The sequence below is a fragment of the Coffea arabica genome, chromosome 2e (assembly GCF_036785885.1).
Source record: "Coffea arabica cultivar ET-39 chromosome 2e, Coffea Arabica ET-39 HiFi, whole genome shotgun sequence".
NCBI lineage: Eukaryota > Viridiplantae > Streptophyta > Magnoliopsida > Gentianales > Rubiaceae > Coffea > Coffea arabica.
In genome coordinates, this window is record NC_092313.1 from 69,792,085 (window position 1) to 69,819,539 (window position 27,455).

The 27,455-nt window shown below is 35.2% G+C and overlaps 1 protein-coding gene, 1 long non-coding RNA gene and 1 pseudogene across 2 annotated transcripts; 2 read left to right on the top strand and 1 right to left on the bottom strand.

Moving 5' to 3' along the window:
- Positions 1–660: 660 nt before the first annotated feature.
- LOC113732809 (uncharacterized) lies at positions 661–2,827 on the bottom strand. Its single transcript, XM_027258794.2, has 2 exons — positions 2,023–2,827; positions 661–1,860 (listed from the first exon to the last, which is right to left on the bottom strand). Exons 1-2 carry the CDS (start codon positions 2,781–2,783, stop codon positions 804–806), a joined length of 1,818 nt encoding a protein of 605 aa, XP_027114595.1. The 5' UTR covers positions 2,784–2,827; the 3' UTR covers positions 661–803.
- A 5,555-nt stretch (positions 2,828–8,382) lies between these two features.
- On the top strand, positions 8,383–26,899 carry LOC113732810 (chlorophyll a-b binding protein 7, chloroplastic-like; annotated as a pseudogene).
- LOC140037049 (uncharacterized) lies at positions 18,241–23,700 on the top strand. The gene is made up of 2 exons (XR_011840923.1): positions 18,241–22,537; positions 22,635–23,700. It is a non-coding gene; the product is annotated as an uncharacterized lncRNA (long non-coding RNA).
- Positions 26,900–27,455: the final 556 nt, after the last annotated feature.

Consider the following 27,455-nt stretch of genomic DNA (forward strand, 5'->3'; position numbering starts at 1 on the left):
TGTATGTATGTATCCCCCATAACGAGACTATGAATTTATGAATCACAAAAGCAACAAAATTATGATGATGTGATTCTTATCTTTGAAATTGGAACAAGAATATTTTAACAAGCAAGTTTTCCCAATAACACTAATTTATCTCTACTAAACAAACTGTATTTTGCTCTAGACATGCAGGTAATAAAAAGCCTTTTAATTTAGATATAAAAGAATCTTAATTAAAGACAGCTCTTAGCATTATTGTTGTTGATTATACATTATTATTTTTAGTGAAATATGTAACCAATTAAATTGCTACATAGAACTACAAATAAATGACGTGGCCCATCTTGATTAGATCCCTTTTAGAGTGGTCATGACTCATGATAATCAAGATTGAAGATGATCGCCAGTAATCAATCATAATTTATAATCTGGTGGATAGTAATTAGAGGTTTCAAAATTGGTGACTGAGCGGATTTGGACGAGTCATAATTAGGTAATGATTATAAATAAGCCAAATTATTTATACCCATTTAGTAAATAGGAGAAATAATAACATTTTATTGTTATTATATTAATAAAAAATTTAAAATTTTTGGCTTAACACTCAAAAAAATTGAGTTAAATGTACAATTATTTTTAAATGTGCATAAATGGGTGATACGAGTCAATCTACTATTCATCAATTAAATGGATTTAATTAAATTGTTTACATATCCTAGTTTATTACATAGAAATCTACTTATTAGTGGGTGGACTTACACTCGTCAATACAAACCATTTGTGCTAATAGTAATAAAACATAACTAATAATCCCCACTTCACAGTATGACACAAACGGCTGGTTCTGGAGGCACATCACAAGCACATTTGTAACAGAGGAAAAACTTACATTTTCCACATTCAAAGCCTTTTCCTCCGCTCAATTTTGTGCTGCAACGGTTACACGAAGACCCGTTTCGACATTCCCTGACTGATGTAAGAGGGTGTTGGTGACCGCTGACCTGAAGGGTTTTGCCAAACTTCATAAAACGATCCTTCCGAAGTCGAGGGATGCAATAAAGATGAAAGGATTGATCGCATTCCTTGCAATGATAGAGCCAATGTTTGGGATTGATTTCTTCTCCACAAATCTCACAGTAGAACTCATCTGGATGGTCACCAAAAGGGGGATACATCAAGGTAAGGCAATGCTTATCCCATCTGTGTGCGACGGTATGGGGCATGATTGCACATTGATAATGCAAGGACAACTTGAAACAGTCGTCACAACTGTAACGGATGAGGCCAGAAATCTTTTTCTCAGATGCATCGCCAAAAAACTTGTTCCCACATGCATCACACAAGGGTTCCATTGGTGCTATATTTCGATTGAGGACATGTTGATCATGAATTTGATGAGTAATAGTCCTTGGCAGGAAAGCACAATGGAGATCGATTCGGTAGTTGCAGAGCTCACATTCAAAGAAGAATCCGTTGCAGTTCAGGAAACAAAAATTACAATAAAAGTAGCCATACTTGTTTTCCAATTTTCTCAGCGAAAGTTGGTGTTCTGGATGATCGTGGTGTGCTTTCATTTTTGCTGGTATGTTGGCGCAATTTAGATGCAGCAAGAAGTTGCACTGAGAACAAGTGTAATAAGGAGTAGAAATTGGTTCAATGCATGCGTCACATAACATTTCTTCTTCATTCTTGTCCTTGTCAACCTCTGCCACTGAAAGAATCAATTGATGCTCGTGACTGAAATGATTGATCTGGTTGGTTAGTTGTATTTCAACGTCGCCCATTTTCTCGAGGAAAGGTCTAATCAAATCTGCTGACATATCCGTCCACGGTAGGGGCTTGAAATCAAGACCATGATCTGGTTGATTGCCGGCACTGAGACAAAAAACAAATTAATGTCAAGCATTGATGATTAGTTAGACAATTTATGAATCGATCATCATCCGTTCCTGAAATGCTAGAGAACATGTGGGATGATATGTAAATAAACATTAAGTGCAGGGCAGGAAAAAGAAAAGTGAATATACGAATTATTACGAAGAAGAAGATCCCTTGGCTCCTGCTGGTTTGGTGCCATCCTGCACGCATCCTACATGGACGAAGTGTTTACAACTGTAGCACTGATAAAACCATCTTGACGGGTTTAGTGGCCGACGGCAAACATCACAGTTAAAGTGGTTGAGACGCAAATCAAATGGGAGATGATAAGCCAAGGAAAGCGGGTGCTCATGATCATCCCGTTTCTTGGTTGTTGGCAAAAATGCACAACTTCGATGAATCCAATAGGGGCAGATGTTGCATGAAAATGACCAATCTTCCTTCTTTTCGTCACAACCATCGCAACTAAAAGTAGCTGGCCTTTGCATTGACGTCAAGAAATGATGATGGCTGTCGTGCTTCAGTCTACGTTTCTGCAGAACAAGATGAGCACATTCGACACAGAGGTCAAATTTACAGAAAGAACAATTGAAGGTGAAACTTTCCATGAATTTGCCGCAAGAAGAGCAAAAGCATTTGGTGTAAGGTGGTTTTGCCAAGAGGGTAAAGGGATGTTCAGCGTGTATTGGATGTTTAATCTCACGGGGCAAATTTGCACAGCTTTTGTGGAGAAAGATAGTTTGACACTCATTGCTGCTGCATTCGTAGCACCTTGGTTCTGAGATAAGTTGTTCACAGCCATAGCATTTGCTGTCTCTTGGAACGTTTTGTGCGCTCACCAGAACTAGTGGATGCTCATGGCTAAAATGTTTGATAATCTCCCTTTTTCCCCCAAACTCCTCAATTTTTACTAGCGACATTTCTGTTGGATTAGGAAACTTTTTAGGCTATGTAGAAGAGAAAAAAAGAAAGGAAATTTTCAGGGAACGGTTGTATGTAATGTTGATGACTTTAGTTGGATGGCTAGAGAATCCATTATATAGTTTCTATAGGTAAGGCGCCTTGAGAATTTATTAGCCTTCATAGCTAAGATTAGCACAATGAACACTACCATTATCTTTAGGATTAATGAACACTACCATTATATTTGGGATTAATCTTTTATACACCTATATATATACTGACAGACGTTAAATTTGTATAATAATAAATACCTACTCAAGAAAAATACAAATTTTATATATAACAGTGAGTAGGGTCGAATCTACAGAGATTGGAGAAAATTTGTTTCTTCTAGAGTCCAAAGTAATGGGCGGTTTTTATAAAAATGAGAATAATTAAACAACCCAAATAAAAAGACCTCACTAATAATTTATTAAAAATGAAACAATAATAAATAAACTCTAGCCAAGAAATAATTTCAGAGATGATTCACTCAATTGATTATTCATGCAATAATAATTTTATTTACTTACTGATAAATAAGTTATAACTGTCAAACAAGCGATGACAATCAACTTTTCCTTGTTGTATTGGTGATTAAGGTATGACCATTAGTCACTGCCCTAATCAACTAAGTACAAGTTAGAGTTCAATTTTTCAATTGCCTTAAGAATTAAAAAATCTCTATTCTAACCAAATAACACGCTACGAAGGTTATTTTGAATTAGTCCATATATTCCCCTGACATAAATCTAATCATGCCAGTTATCACTATTTTAAAGCAATTAAATAATTATGGATTTAACTGCTCTAATTGGCTTTAGGTTATTAGATTAATTTAAATTCCGGGCCTTGGATATTCAATCAATATAACAACCATGTGAAATAAAATCAGAGAATATATAAATACCAGTAAATAAAAGAAATAAATATAATTAATTCGATTTCACAATTTCATATGAACCAAATCCTCCATTGTTCCTTAATTAGAAAAGAAAATTTAGCCGCTTGTTATTTAGAATAATCCAAGCAATTTTATCGACAATAATTGCATGAACATTGGACAATAGAAAAGCGAAAAAAAAAGAAAAGAAAAGAAAAGACGAAGAGAGAGCTCGATCCTTTGCTTGACGCGTGACTAATCAAATTCGGGCCAGAGTTCTCCTGCGGACGTACTAATCACATCTTTATATAGTCAGCCGTAACTTTTCTCATTTCCTTCCTAAATTATCGCTATTCAAGAAATAAAGTATGGTCCTAAGTGGAAAAGTAAGCTGCCAAACATAATATCCATTGTTTCCTAATCAAATAGTATAACTGATAAAGATGACTTCTAAATCTTCCACCAAAGTCTGCTCAGAGTCCAATTCGAACTAGGAAACCTTCGCACGTAGTAAAATCTTGAGTCTCTGACTCTCTGGGACTTGACACTGACAGTAGGATTTGAACGCGGCCACGAGGAAGTGGCCAAAAATTTTCATTAAATTACTTTTTACTCCTGTTCTTGTCATACTCTTACAATCAGCACTAATTATCAAATATGAATAGAGTCTACCAATCAGTACAATATTTGGTCAAAATTCAAGTGAAAAATATTCACAAAATTACTAACAAAATGCACCCTATCATATACATCATCAGTATTGCATACATGATAACTTATATAAATCTAAATTTTGTTCATGTGTTATACATTCAACCATGATAATATATATATAGTCTCTTATTTTTATGTGGGAGTTTATTTTCTTCCTTTAATCTTTTGCTTGGTACCGAAGAAAAATGATAGAGTATTATTTGAAATATTATTTAGAATAATTACTTTAACACTTTTTGTAACGTGATATATATGAAATAAAAAGATGAATTGAAAAATGTGTTTATGATACAAGCAAAATATTATTTGAAAAAAAAGAGGTATTCAAACAAAGCCAAGGTTCTTTACTTACTCTCGTCAGTTGCTTCACCATTTGTTAATGAAAAAGTTCCTTACTTACTCTAGTCAGTTGCTTCACCGATGCTTTGTCCTTTCATTTTTTAAACAAGTTATTATCATTTATGTTTTACATACCATGGTCCCATGATCAATAGAATCATGAGATGTGTAAGAAAGAAATCTTTTTCCTCAACTTCTCAAATTTGTAAAAGAATTTACTTGCATATTTCTTCATTTATTTTAAAAAGTTTTTTCATGTTTTTGGGGTAAAATCCTGGATCTGTCTACATAGAAGAATGGTTCATTGTTTTTGTTCAAATTGACTCAAAAGCAAAAGCAAAGAGTTGGACATTCTTCCCTACGGTACCAAGAGGAAATTGTTAAGACTCATGACTCTTTAACAACTTTTAAATTGAAAAATAAGTCTTTTCTAAACATTAAGATATCATGTTAGAACTAAATTGATGGAACAAAGTACACAGAATATTACGCTATCTTCTCTTATTCCATTTCCTTAATTGGTATCAGCCGATATCCATATGTTTGTCTGAAACGTCTCTAAAATGATAATAAAACTTGAATCTTCTTAGCTATTTACTGAAATCCCACAACAGCATACTTTAACCTGTCTAACTGCAGAAGTTCCAGTCCATCAACCACATACTACTACGATAAAATTATAAAACTTACCCAAAAAAAAGAACTCAATTAAAGAAACGTTCGATAGGTCCACAAAATGTTGAATAGCTCTCAACTTTCATGAAGTCCCTGAAACAGCTTGGTTGGATGAAGAAGAAGAAGAAGAGAAGAGGAATTTGGTGCTGCCCGCAGTGTCCAGTCTTTAACATGAGGGTAATCCGTGAACTTTAGCTGGTGATTTTTTTCTTCTCATTCCCCCTTTCAGAGAATGCTGGATTTTTGCTATCTATACAAACAGGATAAAAATTTTCTTGTAACTATAGCATCGTCTCTTTAGCGGTAAAAAGTGTACTTAAAATTTGCTTTGTTCTTTGCTGTATTTAGTGTTGAACTCTACTGAGACTTTGAAAGGAAACTGATGTATCTAAACTGAAAGATTGGTAAAACTGATGCATCTAAACTTCTTGGGCTTAGTTTTAAAATCTGAAGTGAAGATACCTTTACTGAATTAGGTTGAATCTGAAAAAATAACAATTCATCCCCACTAGAGTATGCATGTATTCAATCTTGAACTTCCGATACACAAGTATTTAATATTTACAAGTAATGATTTTTATCAGCTTTCACATTCACAAATATTAAAAATCCATGACACAAAAAATAAATTGATAAAATTCATATATATACCAGGATGAAAGCTCCGTGGGCTTCATGTGTTGTCACATTTACTAGAGGACTTGCTCAAGTACATTAATCACCACGATGCCAAACTTCTCAAGGTTGCAATACATTAAAATTAAGTTACCCTAATTCCAAAACCATGTTTCATGCCCTCAAGAAATGCCCTTGATTGTCAGCCACCATTAGTCACCTTTCTGTTTAGATATTACAAGCAAGGAAAACTACTCATTCAGAAATGGAGATGTATGATGAAAAAATAGATCACTGGATGAGTAATAAAAGGATCAATGATCCTGGGTTAAGTTGCAGGAATTTGTCAAAAATATTATTGAATATCAACCATTATGCAAGACCGATCCATTTGTTATGTTATATAGCAGCCCATGGGTGTCAAATTTTTACAGTCACAATAAGCAATTCAGTCGTGTTGGCACCTTAATTTGGACGCACCTGTTTTGTTCTACTATTTAAATCGTACGACTATTACCTCTACCAAGAATGATGAAATTTGGTCATAAGGTGGAAAACATGCAATTTGATTGCATTTACAAAGAATCATAACTCATATCTAGCGTTTATCAACCAAAACATCCTCAAAAAAAGACAACTTCTTATACTAATCACAATAAGCAATTCAAACCATGTTGGGGTTCTTTGGGGGTATCTAATTTTTTTAAGTTCATACTAACCAGAATAATGAAATCATGTTCCTAGTTGTTTTTCCCGTTTTTCATTTTTAATTTAATCTTGAGCTTCTGATAGTGAGATTTTGAAAGGAAAGGATTACTTGCATCAGGAATTTAGAAAACCCTTTTTTCTTTTCTTCAACTAGAGTATGCATATATGTTTCAGCAATTTTTGCTCTTCTGACATATATTTACTCCTTGGCCTTAGTTTTATTATCTGAAGAGAAGATGTTTTTACTGCATTTGGTTGAATTTGCAGGCAAAAATGATAATCTATCCCCATTGGAGTCTGCATGTATTTAATCTTGGTTCTTTTCTGTATGTAATCTTGAATTCCAGATACACAAGTATTTACAGGTAATTCAAGAGCTTTCACATTTACAAATATAAAACAAAAAAATAAATTGATTAACATTCATATATATACCATGAAAAGAAGTCCGTGCGTTTCACGTGTCATCACATTTGGTAAAAGAGTTGTTCAAATAAATTAATCACCAACATGCAAACTCAAGGTCCCTAATTCCAAAATCAAGTTTCATGTTCTCAAGAAATGGCCTTGATTTTCAGCCCCCATTTGGCCATCTTTGTATTCAGATCTTAAAAGTGAAAGAAGTTAACAGTACCATTGATAGGAATTTGCACAATATATATATATATATATATATATATATATATTCTTGGTTGCTAGGACCTTCTGCCTTATTCAATGTGATGGTTGATATATGGTTTCTTCTAGTAATAAACAGATAGCAGTTCTCCAATCATTAGCCACCATATTTTGTTGAGTACTACAAATCTGGATGCGTACTCACTAAAATTTTATTTATACTGTCACTATTTTCAATTAGACATGTCAATTAGTAGGGTTTGAGTTGGATCCTTTGATTTATATTTAGACTCATTATATTTAATGACACTCAAATCCAGATCGGATCTGAAAAAATAAATCTAGATCTAAATCCTTATTGGTTTGAGTATCCAATGGACATTCATGAATATTTTTCTAAACATACAATAAAGAGCTAAAGTAAAAATATTTTAAAAATATATAGAGTTCAAAAATAAATATTTTAAAAAGGTTGATATACATGAAGTTAGTCAAGATTTTTAAGAATCTGGCCTAACTAATGCTTGGTCAATAAGTTTGAATAGAAATTCTTTCAAGGTTAATTAACCTATAACCTATAACCTTTCAAAATCAATTTCTATTCCATAAGGGAACTCTACTTCTAAAAAAAAAAAAGTTTAAAGGTTGGTACTATGTAGAAGGCCTCAATAACGCTTAGAATTACATTTATGTTTAGAAATAGATTGAAGTCATTAATATTACTAATAAGGGCATTTTAGGAAAGAAAAACTAAATCACCAAATCATATTGATGCTGTAGACATCAAATTTTTATCAATTTTTAATATTTTCTTGAATTTTTTCTATTTAATGAGTTATTTATTTTCTTGCATTCTAATGTGCATTTTTCTCATTTTTACAGGTTTTTTTTGGAAAAGAAAAAAAAACACAAAAAAAATCAAGAAATAAAAATTCATCCTACTCATTTTGTTTCACCAAATGCACTATTAACTCATTTTTTCACATCATGTTTCCATTCACCTTTCTTTTCATTTGGTAAAGACCATCACTTTTTACTTTTGGACAAACAACTCTCCACTTTCATCCTCCCAACTGCACTTTTCTCTCTCGGCACTTGCACGCTTGCACTAGACACCATCAGACACAAGAAGGGAAGAAAAAAGGGAACAAGAAGACACTCTCTCGGCCTCTCTATCCCTCTCGGCTCTCTCTCGACTTTTTGACCTCAAAAAAAGACAACAACTCAACCAATAGAAAGAATTTTTCCCTCAACGGCTCTATCCCTCCCTTTTCTCAATTCACACAACATATCCTCCTACAAAATTAAACACAAGAGAAGGCAAGCAATTGGGGTGTGAGGTGCTGGAATTCCTTCAAAATTTGACCGAAGAAGCTCTTACTTGAGTTGAGGTATTTTTCCAGTTTTATTAACCATGTCAAACCCATATTTTATCGTTTAATTTTCTGGCTTTTGCTGTCTTTTATTATTGTTGTTGTGTTGTTCAAAATTTGGGAAATGGCTTGAGCTAGATTAAGGAAAAGGAAATACTTTTTGTATATGCATGCTAGGTGTTTGAAAAAATGCTTAAATAAAAAATGAATTAAAGTCCCTATTATTGTACATATTTTTTGTTAAAATAAATGATTACAGCTAGTACAAAGCCTGCAAAGTGCAAATGCTTGGTTATCCAAAATTTTGAAGTTTTTGAGCCTTAAAAACATTAGAATAATTTTCTTCATTTTTTGGGCTGTTTTGACTTAATGCGTCATTTTGTTGTTGTTTACTTGTCAAACTAAGATTATAGTTGTAATGTAAAAGTTATAAGGAGGGTTTTGGCATAAATTTTATGATTTTTAGTGGTGATTATAGTGTTTTTAAAAAATAAAAAACTGGGCTTTTTTTGGCATTTTGGCCACTTTCGATTCATTTTTTGTAAAATTTAACTTCAAAAACGGATTCTACGCGAAAAATTGAGTGAGGGAGTGTATTTTGGTGAAATTTTGTGACCGGAAAAATTTCACCGGCGACCGGCGGCCGGGGCTTCATCTGGCCGGACAAGAAGAAGAAGAAACGGAAGGGAATGAGAAGAAAAAGAAGAAGAAAAGAAAGAAGAATTGGGCTTTTTGTTGTTTCTGGTGGGCTTATATTTTTTCCGGTTGGGCTTAAGGTTGGATTTTGAAGCTAAGCCCAAATAGATAATCTTGTTTAAATTTTCATGGACTTATTTGTACTATTTTTGGTAGACTAGCCTGTGTTTCCTTTTGGGTTATAGAGGGTTTGGCCCAGGCTGAATAAACCAAAAAAAAAGAAAGAAGAAGCCCAGAACAGATATTTTTTCTTGCCCAAATGAGAAAAACGAAATTGTCACTTTAGCCTCTGACTTTCGATTAATTTCACTATGCCCCAGGATATTTTGAATTTCTTTCATCTAGGTTCTTAAATTAATTGCATTTTGGTCCTTGAATTTTATCTTTTATTTAATTTTGACCCCTAAACTTTAGAAAAATTATATTTTTAACCCCAAAAGTTTTTCAATCTTTGAATTCTGTCCCTAGTGAATTTTGACTCTCTCTATTATAATTGTTTCTTTTCTTTAATAGCTAATTATATTACCTTTGAATATATTTAACTTGTAATTTTTAAATGTTCTTAAATTCCTTTATGTTTGACATATTAATGTGAATTTAGTATTTTTAAAGACAAAGAAAAGAAAAAATAGATTATCATACATACCTTTCCCTTTCGTGTAGAATAAAAAGAAAAGATTCGAAAGATAAAAAAGATAAATAAATTCATTTATTTCCTTCTACACTCCTTGCGTTTATTCTATATATTTACTTAGATATTTAAATATAGATATATAGATACTTAGATCTATACTAAGAATTAAAAATTGAATTAAATTAATAATAAAATATAAAATTCAAATTCATAAGAATTCAAATTTTTAATTATAATTATTATAAGATATCTTTATTTATAAATAATAATAACAGGTACAAATAATAAACCGAGGCACCCATTCTAGGCTAATTTCTCAGAATATACCCAAAAAAAAAAGTCGGTCAAATGTATGTCTGCTACCTGCAGCGCTTGCAAATTTTTTTTTTTTTAAAAAGTCAGCCGCTATCGTGCTGACTGTGCACGGTAGCGACTAAAAACTGTGGACTGTGTCGGCCGCTACCGTGCACAACCCTCCCTACCCCCAAGCATCTTAAACATCCTGGTTTCGGGAACCTCTTTTTCTTAAATATAACGAAGGAGTAGCCTCGCTCTCTATAGATTGGGACTCTCGGTGAATAGATGCAAGGAGATAGACTGACCATCAACCCTTTGAGAAATATGCCTCTACTTTACACTTGCCATAATATCTTATTGGGAGGGCGAAAAAAAAAATTTATAGGATGGGCACACATTCACGCATATGTAGGCATTCCATGTATATGCTGATAATGCAGTTGAATATAAGTTATAGACTGCGTGATTTTGTGGCTTATTTTCATGCAATACGAAGTTCATTTTGCAAGTTTTCATCAAAAAATGATTAATTTTTGTTTTTCAAATAGACAACAAAACCAATGCTAGTTTTTGTTTGGTTTTATCTCTAAATTAGTAAACCATTATCAAATTACTCTTTTTTTTTCTTTCTTTTATTTTGGATATACTTAACCTAACCAATATATATATTTTTAAAAAGACTCTCACTTAGGGATTAGTTTCTTAGAATATAGCCAGAAAAAAAAGGTCAACTGTGCACAGCTCTGATATAACTCCCGTGTAAAACTATATTTAAGTTAGTATGATTTTTGTCTATAGCATGCTATGGATCAATTTGTTAAAAGAAAATTTATAAAAGCATGTTTTAAGAGTTAAATTATTAAAAAGTAACATTTTAAAAGTTAAATATCTTACATTAGAAAGTATGTTTTATTGAATATAATTTACAAACATTTATTTTTTCACAAAAATTATATTTTTTGTGAACATTTGTCTTAATCATCTGTTTATTTTAGGGTAAAATACAAGAAACCCCCTTATGGTTTCGCGAAAAGATACCTTACCCCCTATCATTTAGAAACATCCACATAAATACCATAAACTTCATAACTAAAGTGGAAATTGACCTGTAACCGGATATGCAATCTAGCAACGATGGGTATTCACAATATCCTTCAAAAGAGGGGAAAAAAAAAGAGCCATACTTTTTTCCATTGACCAAGGGGATGTTAGGGTGAGATGACCGGTCTTGAAGTCATGCCTCAAGTTAGAGGATATGGAAACTATAGATTTTATAAGCCCACAACCAATAAGCCCTGCAACTATGCCATTATCTTTTCCAGCCAAGGCGGCGAGCACAAAGAGGGCTTCCTTCCTATAATTGTATGCCATGTTCATGTCAGTCAGACCAGCACCATAAGCATTGCAGAAACTTAGTGATGGAGCAAGCAAGTAGGCAATGAGAACAAAGTGCCACTTCAGGTGGGCATGGCCATGGTTCCACTTGGAACTGGGAACCAGACCGGAACCGGACCAGAACCGGAACCAGAACCGTAGTAGAACCTTGGATAAAGGTTCCGGTTCTGGTTCTCTAAAAAATAGAATCAGAACCAGAACCGCCGGTTCCAGAACCGTTAAAAAAATTAAAAATAATTAATATAAAAAATAATAAAAGTAGAGACATCATGATGTCATCATGATGCCACCACAATCCTGCCTTTTGACCAAGCTCTCAACGGATCCAAGAGGAAAAAATTGCAAAGAAGGGCTAGGAAGAAAAAGCTTGCATCCGAAGAGAAAAAGGGAGCTTCTTCAATTTTTGCTTTCGGGGGCTCCTGACTTGCACAGAGGTCCTCGAGCTCTCAACGGAAGAAAGAAACAAAGCAAAGGATAGAAAAAAAACAAGAAAGGTTCAGGAACCGGAACCAGAACCGGAACCATAAGGAATCGAAATCAAAACTATGCGGTTCTGGTTCTACCTCTTTGAAGAACCAGAACCGTTGGTTCTGGAACCGTGGCCATGCCTAACTTCAGCTGTGGAAACATTTTTGGAATTACAGCGATGGATATTATGGAGAACAAGACATATCCAACACATGCTACCATAAAGAAATGCTCTCTCTCATGAAGACTTCGTTTCGTTGAAGATCGTCAAGTGGCTGAGTTCTGCTGTCTGAGGTTTCTGTAACCAAATAGACATAATTTAGCAAGATGTCTAGAAAAATGTTACTGATGAAATCATTTTTGGTCGAAATACTCTTGGTCTAAGAGAGGGGCAGCATTATGCAATTTGGAGCCCTTGTGCAAGTTACTTACTTGATTTACGAGCCTTCTTCAATGCAACATGTAGACTTGGTCCAGTGAAGAAGAGCGACTTGAGAAAATTGTACAATCCGTCCCCAAGAATAAGAGCAATAGAAATAAAGACCTGCAGCCATGCAAAAGAGAAAAATGGAAAAAATGTTGGTGTAGTTTGTAAATGAAATCAATAGTGAGATTTGTTATGAATTTGAAACTGAACAATAACAATGAATCCGGCTTCGGATTATGTGGATCAAGCCGGATTCATCAAGTGGATTGAGTCTAGAATGTCCAAGATCGATCCGCGGATCCTGGTGATGTTGAGAAACTTTGACATGAAATCAAAAAAGTGTAGGAAAAAAAACGGTTTGAGACTGAAGGCAAAAGGCATTCAGAAGGAGCTTCTTCCCTTGATGAAAAAAAAGTAAAAAATAGTTATTTACCAACCTTGTAACCATTTAGACTCTTCATACTGCTTTCTGATAACGTTTTGGGGAACCCTCGGCATCAACATGCTGAGTAGAGATTCCATTCAAGAAAGTCCTCATCAACAAATTATAATATTTTCTTCTACATTCAAACACTGATCAAAACCATTTCCTCAAAACTACCATAGCTGCCTCAACAATGGCTCTTTCATCACCTTCGTTCGCAGGAAAAGCCGTAAAAATCGCCACATCAACATCAGAGCGACTTGGTGAAGGAAGAGTTACCATGAGAAAAACTGTAGTAAAACCAAAACCATTATCAGGGAGTCCATGGTATGGTCCAGACAGAGTTCTATACTTAGGCCTCTTATCCAGCTCACTGCCGTCTTACCTTACCGGAGAATTCCCTGGTGATTACGGGTGGGATACAGCCGGCCTCTCAGCTAATCCCGAGACATTTGCCAAGAACCGTGAGCTAGAAGTTATTCATTCAAGATGGGCTATGCTTGGAACACTTGGTTGTGTTTTTCCTGAGCTTTTATCAAGAAATGGTGTCAAGTTTAGAGAAGCAGTTTGGTTCAAAGCTGGTTCATAAATTTTCAGTGAAGGTGGGCTTGATTATTTAGTTAACCCAAGCTTAATTCATGAACAGAGTGTTTTAGCCATCTGGGTTTCACAAGTTGTCTTAATGGGGGCTGCGGAGGGCTATAGATTGCCGGAGGACCGCCCGCTTGGGGAGGTGACTGATCCTTTTTATCCTGGAGGGAGCTTTGGTCCTCTTGGATTGGCAGATGATCCTGAGGCTTTTGCTGAGCTTAAAGTCAAGGAAATCAAGAATGGTAGGTTTGTAGACATCAAATTTTTGTCACATTTTAATATTTTCTTGATTGTTTTTTATTTAATGAGTTATTTATTTTCTTGCATTTTAATATGCATTTTTCTCATTTTTGCAGATTTGTTTTGAAAAAAAAAAGGAAGAAGAAGAAAATAAAAAGAAAAAAATTTATTTTTGTAAAAATAAAAAAAAATAAAAAGAAAGTGGAGGTCATAATGATGCCACCACAATCATGCCTTTTGACCGAAGCAGCAACGGAACAAATAAGGAGAGAGGCTCTAATTTTGCAGTTAAGTCCCTAGCTCATCTCTCTCGCCCCTGACTCTCTCAATTCTCTCTGGTTGGAGCTCCCAACGAAAAAGACAGATAAAAGAGGGCAAAAGAAAAATTGCTCCAGAGGTCCTCGGGCTCAAGGGGTAGAAGAAGAGAAAAAATAAAGGCATCACTCTCTCCCTCTCTGGTTGGGGATGGCAGAGAAAAAAATGCAGAGGAAAGCAAAAGAAAAACACTCCTCACTCTCTCCCTCCCTAGGATTTGGGCAGCGAAAAGAAACAGAAAAGAAGAAAAAATTTGCGGAGGAAGTCCTTGGCTCCTATCTCTCGGACTCCACACTCCCTCAATTCATTCTCTCCCTCTCTCAGCTTCCAGACGGCCAGAAGAAAACGCAGGAGAAGAAGAAAAAAAGGCTCCCTCCTATTTTCTCAAAAATTCAACACACTTGCACAACAAAAAGGGCGGCAACAACTGGACAATTGGAGCTAGAAATTACATCAAAACTTCAGCCAAGAGAATACAAACTTCATTGAGGTATTTCTTTTCCCTTTTTCCAGCTTTTCTTTTTTTTTTTTTTTAATTAATTAGATTGAATGTATGTGTGGTTGCTTGCTCATTGTTTTATTTTGTTGGTTTTGTTGTTGTCGTATGGATAAAAAATTTGGGAATGTCATAATCTAGATTAATGGACAGAGACGTAATTTTTGTATATGTATGTTAATTGCTTTTAAAAAAATACCCAAAAAAATGAAGAGTTGAATTAAATTGGATGATTCTGCTAATTTTGGTCATGTTGGATTGTAGAAATCACAAGTAGTATCTTGGTATGAATTTTACTATTTTTAGTGGTGATTGTAATGTGTTTAAAAATAAAAATTGTGACTGTAATTTGGCAATTTCGACATTTTTGATTCATTTTTTTGTAAAAACTAAGTTCGGAAATGAAATCTACGCAAAAAATCGAGTAGGGGTGTGTATTTTGATAATTTTTTTTTTATCGGAAAAATCGCCGGCGATCGGCGACTAGTGGTGGTCTGTCACCGTTGGCAACCATAAAGAAGCTTAGGAAGTTGTAGGAAGAAGAATGAAGAAGAAAGCTTCTATTCTGATTTGCACGAGTTTTTTTAAATTTCGTTTTGGTCCTTCAACTTTTGCATAATTTCACTATTGCCCGAAAACTTTTACAGTCGAACCATTTCTGCCCCCATTGAGATCTAATCCTCTTTTTCATATTTCAAATCCATTTTTGAGCAAATAATTTCTGGGATTTAGAGTATAATCAGTCTTTAATAAATTTTAGAAGATTTTTATATTGTTGGATTTAGTAAAAATAGTTGGAGGGTTGGATTGAAGTTTGTTTGGTTGGATTTTGGCATAAAAATCTGGCCTATTTTGCTTGAGTTTTAGAAACGGGTTGTTGGCTTGCTTTTCTGGGTTTGTAGCTTGGACTTGGAGGTCTAAAGCCTGTCCTTTTGGTTGAGCTTGATTGCTGAAAAATATTGGCTGGCCTGCTAGTTTTCTTTGAACTTTACTTGGACTGAATTGATTTTAACCTGAAGAAGAAATAAAGAATGGCCCAGTGGCCCAATTCCTTAAGCGATCTGGTGACGAATTTGCAGAACAGTTCTTGTACTTTTGAATAATTGTTATATAGCCCTAAATACTTTAGATTTCTTTCAATTAAGTCCTTAATGTAATTGCAAATAAGTTCCTAAACTTTATTTTGCTTTAATTTTGACCATAAATTTTGTGGTAACTATAATTTGACCCCAAAACTTTATTAATTTTTGCAATTAGGTCCCTAATAGATTTGATTGCTTAAATGGAAGTTGTTTTTCTTCTTTAATTATTGATTACACTTCATTTAAGTGCTTCAATTGATTGATTTCATATTTATTTCCATTTGTTATGATTTATTCGTTAATTAAATTGGTGCCTTGATGATTTTTGTTAATTTTAGAGTTAAATAGGTAAAATCAAACCCAATTAGTTACTACTTCAAGAGAGGTATCTTCTTGTTTTATTTTAAATTCTCTTATGTGCTCTTATGTGTTTATGTGTGAATTTGCATGCTTTGAGTGATTTTCTTTTAGTTGTTTGGTTTTATTCGTTTTAAGTTTCATATATTTAATTTAATTTTGATGATTATTTGGGAGACAATTAAATGCCAAATTGTAATCGTGAGGTTGTTACTTTATTTCATTTCTTCCCCCTTTAGATTGTAGTTCGGGTTCCAAATGTAATAGTTAGATCTTTATTCGTTTTTATTTGTTTATGTGTTTGAATGCTTATGTGTTATATGCTTTATCCGCTTTTCTTAGAATTTTTGCATCTAGATATTATGTCTACGTGTTACGTGCTATGTGCTCTTATGTGTTTATTTATTTTAATTTATGCTTCATTTGTTTTATTATGTGTTAGTAATGCATGGCGTTACCACACTAGTCCAACGCTAGTTGTGATTTCTCCCTTCGCCCACTTGTTAGTCCAACCCTCCAACTATTTTTACTAAATCCAACAATATAAAAATCTTCTAAAATTTATTAAAAACTGATTATACTCTAGATCTCAGAAATTATTTGCTCAAAAATGGATTTGAAATATGAAAAAGAGGATTAGATCTCAATGGGGGCAGAAATGGTTCGACTGTAAAAGTTTTGGGCAATAGTGAAATTATGCAAAAGTTGAAGGACTAAAACGAAATTTTAAAAAAAACTCGTGCAAATCAGAATAGAAGCTTTCTTCTTCATTCTTCTTCCTGCAAACTTTCGAAGCTTCTTCATGGCTGCCAGCGATGACAGACCACCACTAGTCGCCGATCGCCGACGATTTTTTCGGTCACAAAAAATTATAAAAATACACACTCCTGCGTTTTCTTCTGGCCATTTGGAAGCTGAGAGAGGGAGAGAATGAATTGAGGGAGTGTGGAGTCCGAGAGAGAGGAGCTAGGGACTTCCTCCGTAAATTTTTTCTTCTTTTCTGTTTCTTTTTGCTGCCCAAATCCGAGGGAGGGAGAGAGTGAGGAGTGTTTTTCTTTTGCTTTCCTCTGTATTTTTTTCTCTGCGTCGCCAACCAGAGAGGGAGAGAGTGAGACCTTTATTTTTTCTCTTCTTCTGCCCCTTAAGCCCGAGGACCTCTGGAGCAATTTTTCTTCTGCCCTCTTTTATCTGTCTTTTTAGTTGGGAGCTCCAGCCAGAGAGAATTGAGAGAGTCAGGGCCGAGAAAGATGAGCAGACACTTAATTGCAAAATTGGAGCCTCTCTCCTTATTTGTTCCGTTGCTGTTTCGGTCAAAAGGCATGATTGTGGTGGCATCATGATAACCAAGGTCATTATGATGTCTCCACTTTTTTTTTTTTTTTTTTTTTTTTACAAAAATCAATTTTTTTCTTTTTATTTTCTTCTTCTTCCTTTTTTTTTCAAAACAAACTTGCAAAAATGAGAAAAATGCACATTAAAATGCAAGAAAATAAATAACTCATTAAATAGAAAATAATCAAGAAAATATTAAAATGTGACAAAAATTTGATGTCTACAAGGTCGGCTATGTTTTCCATGTTTGGTTTCTTTGTTCAGGCTATTGTAACTGGAAAAGGACCTTTGGAAAACATAGCTGATCACTTTGCTGATCTAGTGAAAGTGGTTGAAAGTTGATATCTACAATATAAAGTTAGACGAGGGTATTCGACCTGTTGCCGGTAACTCAGCTGATTTAGAAGGTAATTTTCACTTTAGTTATGAAATTTAGGGTGTTTATGTGGAGGTTTTTAAACAATAGGGGGTAAGGTGTCTTTTCGCGAAACCACAAAGGAGTTCCTTGCTCTCTTCAGCTATCAAATTGATAAAAAATACTTCATAAATATTGTAAATGGGCTGTTTATTTATAAAATCTTATAAATAATATTTATAAGTATTATAAATAATACGAGTCCATATCTTCATGTTTGCGATAGGAGCATATTTGTGTTTATAACTATTCAACCGATATTAATTTTGGAATAACAAATGACGTAATAAAAAATTTGTACCCGGCATTTAATGTTTAGGAACGCAAGGAGATAGGTAAGATTTTGTAATTTTGCATTTAAGGTTCAGAATTTAAGTAATTAGGGTTTAGGAAAAAAATGAAATTAAACGTATATGAAATTTAAATTTAAGGAAAGTACCATTCAAATAATAACTACCTAACATGTACAACCATTAACAAAATCAATGTTTAGGGTGCATGTTGCCCTTGCTCTTGTCCTTATCTTTGTCCTTACCATCATCATGCGGCGTTGTGGAAGGGCAACAAAATCTCTTTGGTCGTCGTCTTTGACGCTCACCAAAAATGACACCAAGATGATTCGAATAATCACAGGGCGGCATATCATCCATGGAAGCACTATCAGGGTCAACGTCAGCCGTCGGAGACGAATCGAAAGTATCGCTGGTTCCATAATCATTCGTGGAACGAAAGGTGACAAAATTTCCTGTTGATACATGTTCAGATGCATAATTTGGTGGCCGGTAGATGGAAAGACTGATGGCTATCCGAGATTGTAATAATCAGGAAGTTCGAACGATGAAAAAGTACCTCCCGTTCCACTAAGAAAACTGAATATGGGGTGCAAGGTCGCAGCGAAAGAAGAGTCTGCTGTCATGTTACCTCCATACTCATATAGAGGTAATTGTGATGAAGATGCAAATCGTGCATCAAATCCATGAATGTCTGTAATTGGCGTCGTGGTGTAGCAAATGGAGGAAATTGTTGCGACGGTGTTCCTTGTGCACCAATGGTCATCGACACCGACGATGGCATAAACATGTCCCCAGATGCATGAAAGTGTGTAGCCATCTTTGCATTCACACCCGACACAGGTAAAGATTCGAATGGGGTGAATTGCTGAATCGGAAGTGTGTGCGGATGATGAGTATTCATCCCCGTGATATGAACGCTAGGTTCAGCAACGGTTGACTCATCGTATAAACCATGTTTCGAATGTATACCACGATTAGCCGATGGTCCTATTTGAGATGGAACGCGTCGCACGGGTGTCTGAAATGGGACATTTGATGCCGAAGAGTGCCTAGAATCGAATGGATCGGACTATCCTACAATCATACAATCAAAACGTCGGAGGTATTGCATTGAACCATATGAACAATCCATGATGGTCAACAGACATGGATGACTGTTCACCGATATCATAAATATTGATAGCGTCCTGTGTCTGCTGACCAACCATATGCACCTTCCATGATGGTTAACAGACGTGGATATGACTGTTCACCGATATCATAAATATTGATAGCGTCCAGTGTCTGCTGACCAATACGCTGCATAGCACCCATCTGTAATAACAAAAAGATCGACTAGTTGTTAGGAATAATTGTTTAACGCACAGGAAAAATACGTTTAAAATTATAGAAGTCTCAAGTAAATGCATACCACATACTCAAATTGTCCAGAGACTCCCGGAAGCATTTGGTCCATCTGCGGATCCTGGTGGATAGGGTTCGAAATATATAGAACAGTGTGCTTGTGATACTATTTGAGGTAATCATTTGATGGCTTGAATGTATTAGCAAGTTGACCTGTGACCTCCGCATTAGCGCGAGCATTCCAATATTCTATCCACCCCCTATGAAATTAGGCTCAATTCCTTCCAGAATAACCAGATAGATCGAGCTGATGAACCCCATTCTGATTTGTGTTAACGGGTTTGAGAACATTTTAAATTAGTCCAAACTGACGCATGACACGATCTGGACAGTAAAACTCAATAATGTGTCAAAATACGAGGGAAACTTTAGTCCGTCAAATACACTCGTCGTGTCTGTAATATCGTGGTAGTATGGCCAATATTTTATCATTGTACGGCATGCATATGAATTGTCATAACGAAAAAGCAATTATATATTTTCGAAAAGAATGGGATATATTAGCAAATAGTAACAGAAACTATAACATATAAAATACCTCATCCATGAGTAGCAATGCAATATGCTTGCGATAGTAGCTGCTGCGCTTACCGTGCAAATCAACCCGTATGCATTCAGCTGCCCATCTGCCACCTATCAGAAATTCACCTGTCTCATGCGATGGAAACATCTCCGGTTGGATGCTAGGAACTCGTTCTCATACCCATATTTGGAGTAATAGGTAAGGGCCGTCTGTGGTAGCAGTAGAACTACGCGAACCGTGACACATGCGTGAGTATAAATGGGCTAAAGTCATTGACTCCCAAATGTACTCCTCCTTCGCATCCAAATTTCGAACGTAATCTAACCAATTCAGACTAATAAGATTCCCGCATGAATCTGCAAATAGTAGCCACCCAATTAAATCAATATGTACATGCGAGCATACTGCCGAACTAGTTTATCGGGAGCATTTGGCGATACTGGAACAGTCAACCGCCTGTACATATATGACATCTTTAGGTAGCCATGATTTAGCATTGCATCTTTCGGTCAAAATTCTAAAATCTCGTTCAACAACTGTTTGCGCTCCTATAGAGTTTGCCTAATGTGATTCAATGTAACGGGATGCCCGTCCACTCGTAGACCCCATTACACCTCTACATTTTGCAAAGTTATCGTCGACTCGCCCATAATAGGAAGATGGAAGGTGCGTCTACTGTCTCCAGTGCTCAACGAGGGCTGTGACGAGTCCATGATTCACAGTAAGATATCCAGCCATTCGAACACCACGAAATCCTGCACAGTTAGCATGGTAGGGGACAGCCAATCAAAAAATAAAAAGTGCCAGGCGCCTGACATGTGAGTGTCAGGCACCTGACAAAGGCCATGTGATTGTCATAGCCATCGTACGCAAATAATTGGGTAAAAACTACCACTACCGTGTCCAATCAGCATGGTAGCGGTGAGATTTTTTCAAAAAAATTCTAGTCGTTCAGATGAACAGCTAGATTTGATTGAATTCGCTATAAAATGGCGGATTATGCCCAGTTTTCGCTGCTCACTCTCATTTTTCTTTCTCCGATCTACTCTCCTTATTTCTCTCGCTTTCTCTCACTCTCAAATTTGCTTTGGCAGTTGCTCCTTGTTGCTAGATTCACGAGTAGCGCATTATATTGATCACGCAGGATTTCGTGGTGTTCGAGTGGCTGGATATCTTATTGTAGATCATGGACTCGTCACAGCCCTCGTTAAGCGCTGGAAACAGGAGACGCACACCTTTCATCTTCCTATTATGGGCGAGTCGACGATAACTTTGCAAGATGTAGAGGTGCTATGGGGTCTACGGGTAGACGAACGTCCCGTTACATTGAATCACATTATGCGAACTCTGCAGGAGTGCAAACACTTGGTGAACGAGGTTTTAGAATTTTGACCGGAAGATGCGATGCTAAATCATAGCCCCCTAAAAGTGTCATCTATGTACAGGCGGTTGACTGTTCCAATACCGCCAGATGCTCTCGATGAATTGGTTCGGCAGTATACTCGCATGTACATATTGATTTTATTGAGTGGGTTACTATTTACAGATTCATGCGGGAATCTTGTTAGTCTGAACTGGTTAGATTATGTTCGAGATTTGGATGCGATAGAGGAGTACATTTGGGGGTCAGCGACTCTAGCCTGTTTATACTCACGCATGTGTCACAGTTCGCGTGCTTCTACTGTTACCACAAGCGGCCCTTACCTATTACTCCAAATATGGGAATGGGAATGAATTCCTAGCAACCAACGGGAGATGTTTCCAGTGCATGAGACCGGTGAATTTTCGATAGGTAGTAGATGGACAGCTGAACTTATAGGGGTTGATTCGCCAAGTAAGCGCAGCAGCTACTATCGCGAGCATATTGAATTGTTACTCATGGATGAGGTGTTTTATATATTATAGTTTCGGTTACTATTTGCTAATATACCCCATTCTTTTCGAAAATAAATAAATAATTTTTTGTTATTATAGTTCATACGGATGCCGTACAGTAATGAAAGGTTGGCCGCATTACCACGATACTGCAAACACGGCGAGCGCATTTGGCGGACTAAAGTTTCTCTCGTATTTTAGCACATTATTGAGTTTCACTGTACAGATTGTGTTGTGCGTTAGTTTGGATTAGTTCAAAATGTTCCCAAACTCGTTGACACAAATCAGAAAAGGGTTCATCAGCTCAATCTGTCTGGCTATCTTGGAAGAAATTGGGCCCAATTTTATAAGGGATGGATAGAATATTGGAATGTTCGCGCTAATGCGGAGGTCACAGGTCAGCTTGCTAATACATTAAGGCCATCAAATGATTATCTCAAATGGTATCACGAGCACACTGTTCTATATATTTCGAATCCTATCCACTACGATCCGCAGATGAACCAAATGATTCAGGGAGTCTCTGGACAATTTGAGTATTTGGTATGCATTTACTTGACACTTCTATCATTTTAAACATATTTTTTCTATGTGTTAAGTAATTATTCCTAACAACTAGTCGATCTTTTTGTTGTTATAGATGAGTGCTATGCAGCGTATTGGTCAGCAGACACAGGACGCTATCAATATTTATGATATCGGTGAACAGTCATATCCACGTCTGTTTGACCATCATGGATGGTGCATATGGTTCGATGCAATACCTCCGACGTTTTGATCGTATGATTGTAGGACAGTCCGATCCATTCGATTCTGGGCACCCTTCGACATCAAATGTCCCATTTCAGACACTCGTGCGATGCGTTCCATCTCAAACAGGATCATCGTCTAGTCGTGGTAGACTTTCGAGACATGGTTAACATGATAAGTCAACCGTTGCTGAACCTAACGTTCATATCATGGGGATGGATACTTATCATTCACACACGCCTCCGATTCAACAATTCATACATCCGGGGACATGTTTATGTTATCGCCAGCGTCGATGACCATTGGTGCACAAGGTACACCGTTGCAACAATTTTCTCCATTTGCTGCATCACCGACGCCAGTTGCAGACATTCATGGATTTGATGCATGATTTGCATCTTTATCGCAGTTACCTCTATATGAGTATGGAGGTAACATGACGGCAGACTCTTCTTCCATTGCGGCCTTGCACCCCATATTCAGTTTTTTTTGTGGAACGGGTGGTACTTTTTCATCGTTTGAACTTCCTGATTATTACAGTCTCGGACAGCCATCGGTCTTCCCATCTACCGGCCAACCAAATTATGCATCTGGTCATGTATCAACAGGAGATTTTGTCACCTTTCGTTTCACGAATGATTATGGAACTAGCGATACTTCTGATTCGTCTCCGACGGCTGACGTTGACCCTGATAGTGCTTCCAGGGATGATACGCCGTCTCGTGATTATCCGAATCATTCTGGTGTCGTTCTTGGTGAGCGTCAAAGACGACGACCGAAGAGATTTTGCTGTCCTTCGACAACGCCGCCTGATGATGGTAAGGGTAAGGATAAGGGTAAGAGTAAAGGCAACATGCGCCATAAACATTGACTTTGTTAATAGTTGTACGTGTTAGGTAGTTATTATTTGAATGGTACTTTCCTTAAATTTAAATTTTATCTACGTTTAATTTCAATTTTTTCTTAAATCCTAATTACTTAAACCCTGAAGCTTAAATGCAAAATTGCAAAATCCTGCCTATCTCTTTGCGCTCCTAAACATTAAATGTTGGACACAAATTTTTTATTATGTCACTTGTTATTCCAAACTTAATATCAGTTGAATAGCTATAAACACAAATATGCTCCTACTGCAAACATGAAGATATGGACTTGTATTATTTATAATACTTATAAATATTATTTATAAGATTTTTTTAAGAAATTGCCCATTTACAATATTTACGAAGTGTTTTTTATCACTTTGGTAGTTGAAGAGAAAAACAAAAAAATTCTAAAACGCTAATCAAGGCAGATTTCTATTTTACTGTTTTAGTTAGAATTTTAAAGCGAAAATCAAGACAGATTTCTTATTTTACATCCATTGATATCTAATATAATAATAAATGACATTCCTTTCGCTTTGTACCAAACAAAAATAAAGTTAAAAATCGCAATACTGTATTATTTTTTTAGTAAAATTTAAACCCCCTATCTGTTGATTTTAAACCTTCAAAATCCTCTTCTATCTAGTGCTCAATCAAAAGGGGATATTCTATAACAATGTAATGTACATAAAATAAACATATTATTAAAACAAATGTTCACAAAAAATATAATTTTTGTGGAAAAATAAATATTTGTAAACTATATTCAATAAAACATGCTTACTAATGTAAGATATTTAACTTTTAAAATGTTACTTTTTAATAATTTAACTCTTAAAATATGCTTTTATAAATTTTCTTTTAACAAATTAATCCATAGCATGCTATAGACAAAAATCATAATAACGTAGATATAGTTTTACACAGGGCTTATATCAGAGCTGTGCACGGTTGACCTTTTTTTTGGCTATATTCTAAGAAACTAACCCCTAAGTGAGAGTCTTTTTAAAAATATATATATTGGTTAGTTTAAGTATATCCAAAATAAAAGAAAGGAAAAAAAGAGCAATTTAATAATGGTTTACTAATTTAGAGATAAAATCAAACAAAAACTAGCATTGATTTTGTTGTCTATTAAAAAAAACAAAAATTAATCGTTTTTTACTGGATACTTGCAAAATGAACTTTGTATTGCATGAAAGAACCACAAAATCACGCAGTCTATAACTTATATTCAACTGCATTATCAGCAAATACATGGAGTGGCTACATATGCTTGAATGTGTGCCCATCCTATAATTTTTTTTTTCGCCCGCCTAATGCCCATAGCCCTCCCAATAAGATATTATGGCAAGTGTAAAGTAAAAGCATATTTCTCAAAGGGTTGATGGTCAGTCTATCTCGTTGCATCTATTTACCAAGAGTCCCAATCGATGGAGAGCGGGGCTACTCATTCGTTATATTTAAGAAAAAGATGTTCCCGAAACCAGGATGTTGAAGATGCTTCGGGGTAGGGAGGGTTGTGCACTCATAGTAAAGACAAGCTTTCCTGCTTGCCTTTTTCTTTTTGCCGCTATGCCTCCTGCTTCTTTACTTTTTTTAACTTCACGAATCCTTTTTTAAAACTACTTTTACTAAAAGGCAATGAATCTCCTTTGAGGGAATGGGTCTCTTGCGAGACAGCTTTAAAGAGGAGGGAAGAGGGCTTCCCTTAATCAATTAAAAGGCAAGGGCATCGTAAGAATGAATCTCTTTTATTGCGTTTTTTCTTCCTCCAATTTTTTTTTAAAAGTCAGCAGCTATGGCTACCGTGCTGCAGCCGACACAGTCCACAGTTGTCAGTCGCTATCGTGCATAGTCAGCACGGTAGCGACTGACACTTTTTGTAATTGTCAACCGCTACCGTGCTGCTGATTTTTTTAAAAAAAAAATTTGCAGGAGCTGCAGGTAGCAGCGATTAAAAAAAATTATTTTCTGTCGTGCCCAGTCAGCACGACAGGTATAATTTTGTATATACCCGTTGTCAGACATACATTTGATCGACTTTTTTTTTTGGGTATATTCCGAGAAATTAGCCAAAAATGGGTGCCTCGATTTATTATTTGTACCTGTTATTATTATTTATAAATAAAGATATCTTATAATAATTATAATTAAGAATTTGAATTCTTATGAATTTAAAATTTATATTTTATTATTTATTTAATTCAATTTTAAATTCTTAGTACAGATCTAAGTATCTATATATCTATATGTGTTAATCATATCATTTAGAATTGCATCTCAGTTAAAAAACTGTAAAATAAATTAGTTCATTTGTTTGTTCATATTAGGAAAGTTATTCTTTGAACATGGATATGAGTGATTATAACTCTTTAGTTTAAATTCCCTATCGATCCCTGTATAAGAAAGTTATGTCACTAGTTTTTGTCTCCCGTACCCATTATGCTACATTCATTTTCCTTTGATCACATATACCTATGTATATAATTTAATTTTTCTTTTTTTTTTAATTTCATCATTCGCATACTCGTGACCCTTTCAAGAAATTATTTTGACCTTCGCAATTAATGCGATTTAAAATCACATCTTTTGTAAATATTTTTTTCCATCACGAAAAATGGGGCTCGACAGATGCATTTAATATATACACACACACACATACACATATAATAAGTCCGTGCACATCACATGTTTTCAGATATTTTATTTCGGTGATAAGTCACAATTTCGTCATTTATTTTGTAATTAATTCCCTCCTATTATATTACCAAATTTGCATTAATTGACGAATTCTACTCACTTTTGAAAATTTGTATTAATTGTAGGGAGTTGGGATAAAATATGATAAAAGGCACAAACAAGGCGCAAGCAAGAGAATTTGAGTAGCAGTCAGCAAGATGGAGACTAATTCAATTTGATTTCCTTATCTATTGGAGAATATGCGTCAGACTTGAAGAAAAAGGAGAACACTTCCTTTTTCTGTTCTTTTGGTAGTTTCCAAAGAGGAAGGAAGTCAACAAAAACTAGAACTCTTTTTCCTTTGTTTTTACTTGGTAACCGTAAAGGAGTAAAAAAAAAGACAATCAGCAATAGAAATTAGATAGGAAAGATTGGGTAGACATTCTTGACTACTTTTGGAGCTTTTGACATTTTCGTCTCTTTCATTGTACTTTCAATTATTCATTCGGTTTTGATCATCTCAATCTAGAGACAATGTACGCAACAACTAGTTTTACAATTTTGCATGATTTTTTCTCAATAGAAATGAACTAAATCTCTTTTTCTAGTCAAGGAACAACGGAGACTTTGGTTCATCTAAAAATTGTGAGATCGAATTAATTTTATTTATTTCTTTTATTTACTGGTATTTGCATATTCTCTGTTGATGGTGTTTATGGTTGTTTCATTAATTGAATATCTTGGACCCGGACATTGAATTAATTTAGCAACCCAGTGTCAATTGCAGTGTTAAATCCATAATTGTTTAATTGCTCTAAAATAATGACAACTGGTATGATTAGGATTGTGTCAGGGGAATACGCAGGCTAATCTAAAATAACCCTGATAGTGTGTTATTTGGTTAGAATAAGACTCCTTTAATACATAAGACAATTGGAAAATTCAATCTTACGGGCGTACCTAAGATTATTTCTCAATTAGAGTAGTGATTGACGGACGTACCTCAGTCATCGACACAGTAAGAAGGAGTTGACTGCCATCGCTTGTTTGGCAGTTATAACCTATTTATTAGTTAATAATTGGAATTATCTCTGCATCGATAATCAATTAGTTGAACCATTGCTAAAGTTACTTCTTGACTAGAGCTGTCCAATACTATTTGA